The sequence below is a fragment of the Trachinotus anak genome, unplaced genomic scaffold (genome assembly GCF_046630095.1).
Source record: "Trachinotus anak isolate AG129_WGS33_773 ecotype Australia unplaced genomic scaffold, CSIRO_AGI_Tana_v1 ptg000014l, whole genome shotgun sequence".
In the NCBI taxonomy this organism is placed as follows: Eukaryota; Metazoa; Chordata; class Actinopteri; order Carangiformes; family Carangidae; genus Trachinotus; species Trachinotus anak.
This window is the reverse complement of record NW_027273865.1, coordinates 3,598,010-3,611,650: the sequence shown is the minus strand read 5'-3', so window position 1 is coordinate 3,611,650 and position 13,641 is coordinate 3,598,010. Positions and strand designations below refer to the sequence as shown.

Sequence of the window (13,641 nt, the reverse complement as noted above, 5' to 3'; positions counted from 1 at the left end):
TAGACACCCTCTCCACAGCCTCCTGGCTGGGCAGAGGAGCAGCAGTGGCAGGCGGCTACTTTCACTGCACTGCAGATCTGAGTGGTTCAGGAGGTCCTCTGTCCCCACTGCAATTCGACTCTTTAACGCCCTCTGACCCACCCTCCCACCCCCACCATCATCATCTCGCACTCATACACTTTCTGCCTCTGCCTCTCTCTGCTTCATCCTGGATGGACTGCCTAATTTATCATATTATCACGTTTTTGCTTTATTTTGGTCTGCTCTACCTGGGCAGAGTGAGGGTGTTGGGTAGTAGATGAGGCTGTCTTAGGGGAGGGCATTGCCGACCCTTTCCTGACAGCCACACACAGGGTATGGACCAATTGAGACTCCATTACTTGGTCATTCCAAACCACTACTCTTGGCTGCTTTGTATGCTGCAGCTAAAAAAAATTATGGAGCCTTGGCCTCCCTCCCTCTAGCTGGCAGAATAAAACAGTTTATACAAGATGCTGGGTCCTGGCTGGCCATTTGTGCATGGTCCAGCCCTAAGCAATGCCCACATTGAATTTGACCATCCTCCATTGGCATCTTTATGCCACAACCCAAACCGATGTGACCTACTGGGCTTGCCATTTTTTGTACACAACAAAATATGTGTGAATGCTTGTGCAATGCTTCCAGCTTTTTATTGTTTGCTTTCCTGAAATTTTCTGCAGCTGAAGTATGCTCGCTCGCATCATCTGAAGTGGGGGACAACAGCTGTGAGCATTGGATGGCACATGGGACAACAGCTAGCAAGTAAGCAGACCAGTGAAGCTGATGCTACAAGTTCCCATACTATCACCAGCCTGTGCTGAAAATGAAGAAATCAAGAAAGGGGCCTGTACACAAGCTCTTGTCCTCACGAGGTAAGCAGACCATGCTGATGTCAAACCATTCATATTGCTCAAATGTCAAGATACACACATTTCTGGGACGGCCCGATGGCAGAGTGGTTAGGGCGCATACCACATGAGTGGATGCTCTCAGCATCTTTCTCAGACTCTTTCCTGTGTGTCATTCCCCCTCTCTCTCTGCCCCTTTCCTGTCACTCTTCACTGTCCTGTCAATAAAGGCAAAAAATGCCCCAAAAAAAATCTTAAAAAAAAAAAAAAAAGATACACACATTTCTGCTTGACCATGGAAATCAAGGAATCAAAGACACCACGTTTGCATCGGTGTGTGGTCACCACAGTTGATGTGTCTTAAAGACTATCCACATCAGCTGCCACCATGAGCGTCAGTCCCCCATACATACTATGTAGAGTGGAGAGATAGTCACTCCACTCAGAGAATCTGGTTTACATATGTAACCCTCCGGTTTAGGTGCTGTATAAATATTGTGAAAGTATGAAAATGCTTAACCCACAGAGTAATGCACATCGTCCATATCCAGAAAATGAGTTTTACCTTGTGATGTCACAATGAAACAGCCACCTGGTCCAAGGTTCAGCCTTGCAGGATTTGGTTTGTGTTTACTTGAAATCTTTATGACTAGCCTTCTACTGATAATTTGATTAGTTTTATCTTGCTTGAGTGTGGACAGCATACTTTCTTATGCAGTTAAGGGATGATATGCACTGCCTGGAGTCAGAAATCTGACAAAAAAAGCTGCTTGTCTCCAGAGCTGCTGCCCAGGCAAAGCATATTTCGTATATGCAGCATTCCACTCGTGGTGTCCCAGCAGCCCAATAACCCACCTCCCTGATTTCACTCATGGTTTCTGATTCTTCAGTCATGCATGCTTCCCTGGCTGGTCTCAATGCACTGTATTGTGCACAATGCACTGGACATAGCCTCCATGATGTCACCCACAGGTTTCTTGTTTTGAAGCTCAGAGTGGGCAGCTCCACTGTCACCATCTTGGCAGTGTATGAAACTGCCAAATTCCGAGCTAATCCAAAAATGGACAAAGAAGTGGGGCACGCGTGGAGCTGAGACTTAAGTGCACGATGGCTTGTGGCAAGTATACGCTCATCCACCTGTCACTCAAAGTGGCACGTCCTCATTATATATGACTAAGTCTTCCAAATTAGATTTACTTTGGGATCCACAACATCAGAGTGGCACAGGCTAGAGGAGGCAATTATAATTGGCTGCACCATCACAGTCATCCATTTTGCCCTTGCCATGAACATGGTGGTCAAGACAGCAGCATCCTACAAGTATTTGAGAAGCTCATGTCATGGGCAAGGATGAGTTTAAAATCATCAAAGTCAAGGTCCTTTGTACTGAAGAAAGGAAAAGTGGTGGACAAGTTCTGCTTCTCAGCTTCGAAGTCTTCCATCCCAACACTGACAGAACAGCCAATTAAGACTTTGGGAAAATTATTTGACGGCATCCTGAAGGACACCTCAGCCATCCAAAAAGCCTGCAGAGTTCTTGAGACCTGGCTCATGAAGGTTGAAGATCTGCAGTTACCTGAAGAGATGGCTTGGCCTGCCAAGGAGCTTAAGCAGTGCTGTTCTGTATGGGTCCACCAACACTCTACGGCCTCCCCTCAGTGGCCTCACAGAAGAATTCATGGTATCACACACAAGAGAAGCCATGCAGTACAAGTACTCCAAGGACCCCAAAGTAGCAACAGCTGGCATCAAGGTCTGTACAGGCAGAAAGTGCAGTGCTGTCAGAGTGCTGCAGGTTTCTAAAGCAAGATTAAGGCAGAAGGCCCTTGTCAGGACACTGGTATCAAAATGAGGAGGCCGTTTCCAAGCTGCCAGGTGACCAAAGCCATTGAAAAGCACAGGCAATATCTCCTCCAGGAAGATGTGTGTGCAGGGGTTAAGGAGGTACGGGTCAGCAAGATGTTGGGCCTTAGCCAGCAGGGAGTCTGGACAAGGTGGGAAAACACCCTGCAGCAGAAGATCACCTGGTCAGATTTCTGGCGGACAGACTTCCTCCGCATCTATGACAACCTGCCTAGCCCAACAAATCTCCACACATGGGGCAAGGCTGAGATACCTTCCTACCCCCAGTGTGCTGGGAGAGGGTCCCTACAACACCTCTTCAGCAGCTGCCCCAAAGCCCTGGCAGATGGATGCTCAAGGCATTTGCAGAGGCAGTCACCAAAGCAATTCAGTCCAGCAAAGACCATACGGGGAAGAGGTCCATCACATTCCTCAAAGCTGGAGAGAAGCCATACTCACGCCCAACAACAGGATCAACAGGATTACTCTCTACAGCCCCAGGTCTGGCAGCTGAGAGTGGACCTGGGGAGACAACTGAAGTTCCCTGGCCACATTGCTCTAACAACGCTCCAGCCAGACCTAATAATTTTTTCAGACTCCAGCAAGCAGGTGATCATGTGGGAGTTGACAGTGCCCTGGGAGGAGTACATGGGGGAGGCCCACAAGAGGAAACTCACAAAATACAATTAGCTCTGGTGGAGCAGTGGAGAGAGCACGGCTGGTGAGCTTGCTGTATCCCAATTAAAGTGGGCTGCTGAGGCTTTGCAGGGTGCTCGCTCTGTAAAGCTCTGACTGGGTTAGAGATCTCCTGCAAAGAAGGGGGGCATACGATACATCACTGAAGCTGTGGTGAAGGGCCACCAGGTGGCTTTGGACAAGAGGGCAAGCCTGTGCCTTGTTGCTGCTGGGATGCAAGCTGGGACCTGTGATCCAAAGTGTTCCAGTCTGTGGTCCAGCATCTTATAAAGTTTCTGTATTTGTGAAGTTTGTGGCTGAGGACAACAACTAAGGAGTCCAGGTTAGTCTGCTCCACACAGTATCTGGTTGGTGAGCATGTGCTGTGCCCCCTGCACATTGGGTTGTGGTGGAATGTAAACACTGACCAGAATGAATAAATGACGCAAAGTCACGGGCGGGTAGAAGGGCTTACAGTTTATCATGAATGATTCCAGGTCAGGACAACAGTGCTACAGGATCACTGTCACATCATTACACCAGCCACTGCCAGCCAGCTCCAGCGCAGAGTCTGGAGGCATAAGGAAGCATAGAACGGAAGATGAAGAAAAGTTTCTGTTCTTCTGCACCAGTAGCTGAACTTCATCCAGTTTGTTGGACAGTGATCACATATTGGAGAGAAATATACCTGGGAGCAGTGTGCAAAGTCATCTTGGAATTTCATTTGATACTTGTATGCTCACATACATACCTGTAGCACACTTAGGACTTGCATGCAGCTAACCCTCTTTTAACCAGGCACCATATAGAAGTGGCCTAAACAAAGAAACTCACACTCCCTCTCCCCCACATGCCATGTGGTCTCAGCAGCCATCTTTGAGTCTGCTATCTTGTGTATTTTATTTATTTACTGCCATCTTGTTTAGGTCATGTGGTTACAGTAACCATTTTGAATTGACCATCTTACCTTTGTCTGTGTCCCCACTGTGTCTTTCTTTGTAGGAGATCATCCTTCAACTTTTACTTAGTGTTGAAATGGTAATTTTGGTTGTAGTTAAGTTAATTAATAATCTGGGTTCAAAATCAATAGTAATCACTAGTGACTGTACAGGCTATTCTGTCCCTCTTCAGGATGGCATAAGTGGTATAAAATGATATAAATTTCATTTTCTTTTCCTTTCCAACTACGTACCAGATAATTCCATATAAACAAGTCATCTAATTAAAATAAGAAACATTTCCCAGTGTCAACAAACCAAATTTTGATTTCATAAAGACAAACATTTCTTGTTTAAATTAAATGTGTAAATATTATAAATTCAATAAAATTTTATCTGTAAAGCACATAACATAAGTCATAACATACATTGTTAAGTCGAAAGTTAGGTGATACAACATAATATTTTGTTATAACCAGATATGGTTCTTGTTAAAAACTGAGTAATTTGGTATGTAGCAACAGGAAATGTAAGTTACTGAACATAATAAATATCTTGTTATAAGAGGAAAAATGATGGAACTGCTATAATGCCAGAATTATAATTCTGCTTCACTTTAAAAATATAAAGCAGTGGTGGCTGCTCTATGGTGAGTGCTCCTCTCTTCTCTCTGTCAAGCTGGGGTTGGCAGTAAAAAAGGCACAATATGAAAATACATCCACACACATCAGCATTGTAGAACAGCCAATAGGAACACTCTCTTTTTCACTTTTCTTTCTGAAAAGACCTGTGATTGGCTAGAGTCTGCCATTACAGACTCGATTTTCTATAGTCCGCAAACAGAGACCGGAGCAGTTTGCTGTCAGACCAGTTAAACAGTGATTATGGAATTTTTGCCCTTGAATGATCTTTAACATGGAAACTAAAAACATGTCACCATACCTACCACACCCTGTACTGTTCACCTTATTTCTTATTCTGACACTGATTCTAATAAACTGTTTCCAAAGATGTCAACAAATAAAATTGTTTTATGAGCTGTTAAATGAAAATGATCTGAAACATGGCATCATTCAATTCAATTCAATTCAGTTTTATTTGTATAGTGCCAAATTATAATATACATTATCTTGAGGCACTTTACAGGGTAAGGTCGAGACATACTGTATCAACACCAATAAACTGCCCACAGTGTTGGAGGTGTCGTCCATCAGTAGGTGTCAGTATGCTGCCATCACATCTCTGTGTGCTGATCACTCTCTCACTCAATGAAACTCTGCATCCAAGCAGCTTTAACACACTGGATGACAGGAGTTACCTGTTCACATCATCACCTGCTGATGACTCATTGTGCATCAGGTCTGCACTGATGTAGCAGGAGATGACATCAAGCCGTAATATTTGCAATATTTCAGCAAGGTATTTTACAAGGTAAAATTGCTATGAAAAATTCACATACCCTGAAGCATCACATGATCATTTGTTTTTATGTAAAATATATAAAATGAAGTGATATTATATAACATAACATGACAGCATACACTACTACAGTGGACAAATCAACTGACAGCTTCTTATTACTGTTATAGATTCATATTTTATTATATATTTAATTTATTTTGAGAGGGAGAGAGAGCGAGAAAGTGCAGGGTGCAGGAAATGAAGATAGCAAGGTGTTGTTTCAACATAAGTTCACTATAATCAGCCTTCTTAAACAGGTCAACTGAATCCTCTGGAGTCAGCAAATCGACAAAAACAAATAGTAGGTACGCAAAACAAAATTGAGTTTCTTTATCTTAGCTCTGATCCTCTCTGCTCCACTTCGTTCTTCTTCTGTCTTTCACACTGAGGCTGTGTCTAAAAGTCAGAATCATCTCCTCTCTGACCTCTTCTCCTCCTGGATGGAAAACGTCATAAGGTCAAGGAAAGATGTGAAGGAGAGGTCATAAGGACTTAGGAAAAGACAACAGTGGTGTGGAGAGAATCTGACTGAACTTTCAGTTGACTTTTTTTTAATGATATTCAGACATCAGTTTATAGAGTTTTCTGATATGGACACTTTAACATTTTTATACATTTGTTAAGTGGAGACAGTTGATTTACACAATGGGAGTGGATTTAGTGAAATTACATTTAGTATTTTGTTATGATGATGATGATGTTACTGTAAATCTGACAGATTAAAGAGAATAAATCTATATTCATGGATCTGGAGCCCAGACCAGGATTTACATCAGTTCTAGATCAGGTCACAAACATAAAACAGCTGCTCTGTTGTTTCTACATTTAAGTGGGTCTGTCAGGGTTATGGTGTGTCCAATACATCTATAGGTACATCTCTTTAAATGTTGCTGCAGCAAGGAATTGTGGGACGGCATTTTCGCCTTTCCTTTCACAAAGGTAGGTCCAGTGTTTCTTCTGCTAAAGGAGATAAGATAGGAAGCACTGAGGCTCCCTTCCTCAGCTCTGATCACAGCTGCTGCTCAGATACTTCAGGTCGCTTCGTCCTGTTTGAACCTTCCTTAGAGAAAAAGACTTTTTGACCGCAGCCTGAGTCTCTTCACCCTCCTCTCACTGAAGCAATCAGCTACATCTGATTCAGCGTCTGCTGACAGTGGATATTGTAGTCTTTTGCTGACAGTCATGATGTGTTGTAGTCCTTGCTCAGCGGAGAAGTTCAAGTGGTACTTGCCAGTATGAGCTGTGATTAAGAGCCATTCCCAAACAGTCTATAAATTCATCCACCAGGGGTATAGGGTAAGCATCAAACTCTGACAACTCATTCAGTTTTCTAAAGTTGTTGCAGACTTGAGTTGATTTATCAGGTTTGGGGAAAAGCACAATAGGACTCACTAGGCACTACGGAGCTGATCAATAACTCTAAGCACAAGCATTTCTTAAATTTCTTCTCAAATAGTTTCTTTGAGAGCCTCTGGTTCTCTATAGGGCTGTTGATGCACTATCTTAACAAGTTTGGAGCAAATTTCATGCACCATGAGTGACTGGTTTGGCTGGGGTGACATCTCAGGGCCCATTTTTATGTCCTCTCTTGGTGGAGCTCCTGAGTCTTTTGGGGGTAAACAGCTTAATAGGACCTCTGCAGAGTACCACTTCTTCAGCAGGTTCACATGGTAAGCCTCATGACATCACTTTTTTTTGAGGTATTGCCGATGTAGTGATGCAGAATCAGAAAACACTCTTTTCAGTGCAGATATCATATTCATAAACAGCTGAGGGCAGTTAGGGTTTGGACAAGGCTTAGTGGCTGAGCCTTGTGCTTCAAATGGAGACAGACACGTCCAAAAGGTGGCTCTGAGAAACTGGAACAGAACAGACCACTGGGACAAAAACCTGATTACAGCTGCAGCTCTGTGAGTCCCAGCAGTCTGACTGAAAAGACTAATTAACCAGAGCAGATAATTAATCCCAGCATCCTTCTCAGAGGAAACCCAACTCTCCTGTTTTGACCTCGGGGCCAATTAGCTTCAAGGAGCGACAACAACAAAATGAGACTGAGATTCCTGAAGGAGGCAAGCAGCAGACAAATTCGATTTGACAGATTAAAGCTCAGAGGAAATAGGTTTCCTCCTTGACGTCACTGTGTCAAAGTCAGGCTGCAACATTACATTTAGTGATTGGGCAGTGAAGGAACTTAAAAAAGGAGAAGAGCATGTCTGTGATGACTGTCAGGAGAGTGTGTGTGAGGAGGAAAAACACACACACTTAACATTTGTCTTCACAGTGAAAATCAGGAGACAAATGAGATGCAAAGAAAACATCAACAAACAGCAATAAACAAAAAGAATAAATATCATTGCAGTGTTTTCATAGAACAAGATCATTTGTTGTAGTAACAAGAAGAATAATTTTCATCATAACATAAAACATAAGTTCATTTTACTGAATCAGATAAATAGATGCATCGTATCAAAAACCAGGAAGTAAAATTCTGTGACATAACAAGATAAACTGATCTAAAAACAGTGGTTATTGTCATTGTTAATTAATCTGCAAGTTGTTTTCTCAATCAATCAATTAAACTTATGTTGATAAAATAAAGTGTATAAAAAGTGAAACTGCAGAAATGTCATCTGCAAATGTTTTGTTCTGTCTGAGCGACAGACCAGAGGTTACTGACTCCTGAAGAGACAAACATGAAGCGTCAGGATCTTCAACATCACACGCTCATAACAGGAAGTCAGCGGGCTGATTAAACTCTTGAGAATCTCTGCTCCTCTAATAGACTCGGGGACTTTTAAATTGGTTCAAAGTGGTTTGAACCAATCAGAATGCTGCTGTGTTCAGGGTTAGTCTTCCTATGGGACATTTGGACTTCAGCTATAAGATGAACAGAGAGGGGACGGAGTGCATCCTGGCAAGCAGCTGATGAACTGCAGCAGGTAGGATGAACATTTTATCTAAATAAGAATTGAACTGTTTTCAGTGAGAGTCCAGCTCAAAGAGCAGGTCACATGACGATATCAGAAAAATCACCTGCTTGGTTTTTAATACTGTACATGCTTGTAATTATTTTTAAGCCTTTTGTCCTGAGTTAAGGATTTAATTATTACCTTAAATTCAGATGATCAGGTTTAATTTCTCTAGTGCTCTGGATAATAATGATGATACAGTACACACATACTTCTACTGTACTACTGCAGCAGTACAGTACAAGTACTAGTGCTTGCTCCAGTGACTGGATACCAGCGGATTCATTTTGCTGATAAAAGTTTTTTACATTGTGTTCTGATGTTGCTTGTTTTTTACAACAATAGTTTTTCCATTCATGACTTAATTCGACCTGCTTTACTTTGTTGTTTTATTCTTCTCCTGTGAGTGAAAATGAACGAGAGGTTTCAAATTAAAAGCCTTCCAGCATCTACATAGACACACTCTCTCCCTCTGCTAAGATGATTTTAATGTGAATATTCTGTATCAGGAAACATCAGACTTTGGTCGACAGCAACTTCACACTGAACAAAAGAACGACAAAGTAGAAATGACTGGAATAACTGAGTGAGAAGAGTAAATGTGTTTGAAAACAAAAAACGCTGATGCTGTTAGTCTTTGTGTGTCAGTTATGTGAACATTGATTTCACACTGTGTATTACGAATTTACAATATATATGATGTTTGTCACTTGTGATTACATTTTCCTTCAGGACTTATTACTGTAGTCACTTTACCTTAATTTTAATACTGTCTTTATAGAACTTTGTGTTTAGAATCTACAATACATTATAGTTATTAATTATTACTAAATGTTTATGTGAAGTGGGTTAAAAAAAACATCAACCATTTCATGTTGATAAATCATACATGAGGGTGTAAATGTTGTGTTTATATGTTTTATAAACTGTGTATTCATTGACACCTGTAAAACTGCTGAAGTGTAGTTATGTGTTTGTATGTATCTGTTTAAGAGTATGTAAGCTTCATACTTTATTTAACTCAATCATATTTTATACATTTAAACTTCTCATATTCATTTCATGTATTTATATTTATATTTTTTAACAGTTTCATGTATGAACATCAGCAGGAGGTTGATGCATGAGATGAAATCTGACCTTTAAACAGGTTTTTCAAAATACAAACATATTTTCTCACCAGCAACATGTGAATGGCTGAACCCAGTGAAGGTAAGTGACAGGATAGATTTTGTTTCTGACTTATATCTGTATAACATAACATACATAACATGCATATATCACAGTCAGTTAACAGGCACTGTAATTCTTTATGAAAGAAAATATTAAACCAACATTTATAGGGGGAAAAAAATCACAATTTCTAATTCAGTAAAACAACTTTAACTTTATAATTATATGAAAACCCTGACCTGAGACTTTACTGGCAGAGACTTTAAAACCCTTTAATGTATTACAGTCTGTAATTAATGGGCCTCCGCAGACTTTAATACATTATAAACCTGTCAATAACTTATATTGAAATACAAGGTTTTTGCTGTCAGAGATATAAACATGATGAATGTTTGTAGGAAGTGTCATAAAGTTTAAAATTTATCAATGAGAAAAGTCACAACACAAAAATGTTTACAAAAATGTACACAGTTTGATATGAGAACTGTTTTGGCTGTGTTTTAAAGTGGAGAATACAATATACACTGAATACAAACATTTATGAACTCAAGTCTCTTCTTCTCTCCCCCAGCTGCTGTTCATGGTGGAGCTGTTGGTTTCTCTCTGTAAGGTTGTAAGGTCTTGACCTGACTGTAGCTGCAGTTATCGTTGTTGTGTATATTTTGATTTGGTAACATATAAATAAAACTGAAGCACAGATGTGCAGGACCAGTGGTGCCAGAAGGATTATATTTCATAGTACAAACCACCTGTCCACTTGTAGGCTGCCTTTAGATTTCCTATGAGGATTGTCTCACGCTCTGAATAATGTAATGTCAAGTAAAACCAAACTAGTCATAGTCTAACGTGGACCGGAGACGTTCATCAATGAGCAATCGACTGGCGAGCTCTGTGTGCTGTGAGAAAATACATGTATGGTGCCTTTTACACATAAAAGTAACCAGACAGCATGATGCACTGATGGTTCACCTGTTAGAGTGCAGGACTTAAACCCTTATGTTTAACCACAATAGTCTGGGTTCAAGTCCGATCTGAGGCCCTTTGCTGCATGTCATCTGCTTTCCTCTCTAGTACTAAAGCTGTAGTACTGTTTTGTTACCCTTGGTATTTTTGGGTTATAAGCACATGAAAGAATGTGTATCTGCATTTAGAAATGTTTGCAAAGGTCGACATTAAGCAGCAATAGAGTCCCTCATTTAGAAAAATTAACAAACAAAATTTTTTAAAAAGTACGTACCGTGCATTCAGCATTACAGCGACACTGTGCAGGACAACAAATTGATTGGCAGTTGGCAGACGTCCTCGTCTCCTCGTAGATGTTGGTTGTTGACAGTTTTCTGAGCTGGCTGCTCAGGTGAAGCCGGCACCATGCTGCAGGCGTCGCTGGGCAGGAACTTCTCCCACAGCACCTTTGTGTTCAGAGGTTTCCCTGCGCTGCGCAGACACCGCCGCCTATTGGCGCTGCCCTTCTTCGTCTCCTACTTGTCAGTGCTGCTGGGAAACTCTCTGCTGGTTCACGTCATCCACCGCGTGGAGAGTCTGAGCAGCCCCATGTACCTGCTCATCTGCACGCTCTGCATCGTCGACATCCTCGTGGTGACTGCCATCATCCCTAACATGCTCCTCAGTCTCCTCTTTGACTGGGACGAGATCTCATTGGCCGGCTGCTTGACTCAGATGTTCTTCACTCACTTCCTGTCCTCGGTGGAGTCCACGCTGCTGCTGGCGATGGCACTAGACCGCTACGTGGCCATCTGCCAGCCGCTGCGCTACGCTGAAATCATGGACTCCTCCATGTTCATGATGCTGCTGGTCTTCACTCTGGTGCGCAGCATTTCCATCATGGCGACGCTGGTTGGTCTGGCAGGTTCACTGTGGTTCTGCGGCTCCAACGTGATCCAGCACTGCTACTGCGACCACATGGCACTGGTCAGCCTGGCGTGTGACAGCACTGAGAAAAACAGCGCGGCGGGCCTCGCCGTCATTGTCTGCTTTGTGGGTGTGGACATATCGCTTATCTTCTTCTCCTACATGAAGATCCTGAGCGTTGTGTTGCGAGCAGCGCCAGCCGGCGAGGACCGCTGGAAGGCGTTTCACACCTGTGGCACTCACCTGATTGTCATGATGTGTTTCTACTTGGTGGGCAGCGTCACCTTCCTTTCTCATAACCTGCACATCCCCATACCGACAGATGTCAACACCTTCATGGGGCTCTTATACATCCTGTTCCCAGCGACCATCAACCCCATCATCTACGGAGTTCGGACTAAAGAAATTCGAAACAGCTTCTTTAGACTTTATAAACTCAGAGTGAAGAGAATAACGACTGTGAAGGTTTCTCCTGCTGAAAAAGAACAAATGTGACAAGGTTTGTCTGATTTGACATTTATGTGAAACTCTGATCTGATTTGGACAAACATTAATATTTCTCGAAACTCACTTTATTTACTTTTAGTTTAGGAGGCTCGTTGTATTGTTCATTGAAACAAAAATCAGTCAGGAGTCACTTGAATGGTTTTAAAGTTGTTTCTATTCTTGCTGCTGACTGATGATAATGGTTTTTAGTTTAGTATAGTGGCTGAGTCACATGCATTCTACTATGATCTGTACCAAGTAACTACAATTGTCCCTTTAAAAAATCATGTTTTATTAATGACACTAATCAGTATTGATGAGCATTTCACTGAGGTACTTGATAAAATAATAACAGATGGTGCAAAGTTTTAACTCACAATATGATGTCAAAATCCTTATTATATGTAACTTCAGATGTTTCACCTTTCCATGAAAGGGTCAAGGTTTTATCAAAATCTAAGGGGTTCATCCTCTGGAGAGCAGAAACAGGATCTCCTTTCATTGGATGTTAAAGTGATAGTTGGGGTCATCTGACGTGGGGATGTGTGAGGTACTTCAGTCAGGGTTGTTTGGAAAAGAGGTGAAAACATTCAAAATAAAGCATGCACTTCAATTGATACTAGTTTTTCTCTGCTGACTCCGTCCACAGCAGCTCATCACTCAGCTCCTGCTGCTTCTCTGAACTGGAGCTGATCTGAATCTACTGCAAGTAAAACACTGAATGTAGAGAAGAACCTCACACAACCACACCTCAAATAACCACAACTGTCACTTTAAGATGTTTTACTCCTGAAGTTAAACTACTGGGCAGACAAAACTCACTGTGCAACATTTGTGCTCCTCAGAGGATGAAGCCTGATGGTGACCTGACCTTCATCCAGTACCATCAGAACAAAATTCACTCATATTCAGACTTGATACACAAATTGACACTGTATTATTACAATGAGAAATCTGAAGATACATCAGCATCATACACAGCTGCATCTCGTTTTTCTATACTAAAGACACACAATGAGTGAAATAATCAGTCAACACCATTGACTGAGTGTTTCCTCCTTGAACTGCAGTGAACCAATGACAGTCTCATAAAAACAGATTCAGACAGCCAGGGATTCATATGTCATAGAACCTAAGGAACCAATCCTGTCAACTTGTGGGGATGGGGGGCAGGGCTAAATACACCTGAAACCTTGTCAGTACAGAGAGCCAGGGTTAGCATTAGCACAACCACTAACACTGTGTCAGCCACTGCCAGTTGCAAGCTAACAAACAACATAAACAAATAAAAGATGCTAACTATGCTCACAGTTCTGATCCGTCTGCTAGTCTCTGATTCTGGTCTCAACAATCTCCTCA

At 41.9% G+C, this 13,641-nt stretch overlaps 1 protein-coding gene and 1 pseudogene across 1 annotated transcript; both read left to right on the top strand.

Annotated features, from left to right (window-relative positions):
- The first annotated feature begins 1,976 nt into the window (after positions 1-1,976).
- LOC139632399 (uncharacterized) lies at positions 1,977-3,564 on the top strand (annotated as a pseudogene).
- A 7,605-nt stretch (positions 3,565-11,169) lies between these two features.
- On the top strand, positions 11,170-12,440 carry or55e1 (odorant receptor, family 55, subfamily E, member 1). The gene has a single exon (XM_071496813.1). The coding sequence runs from the start codon at positions 11,296-11,298 to the stop codon at positions 12,289-12,291; it is 996 nt and encodes a 331-aa protein (XP_071352914.1). The 5' UTR covers positions 11,170-11,295; the 3' UTR covers positions 12,292-12,440.
- Positions 12,441-13,641: the final 1,201 nt, after the last annotated feature.

Excerpts from the sequence above, each read along its gene's own strand:
- or55e1 (XM_071496813.1), top strand. The coding sequence starts at position 11,296 with ATGCTGCAGGCGTCGCTGGGCAGGAACTTCTCCCACAGCACCTTTGTG.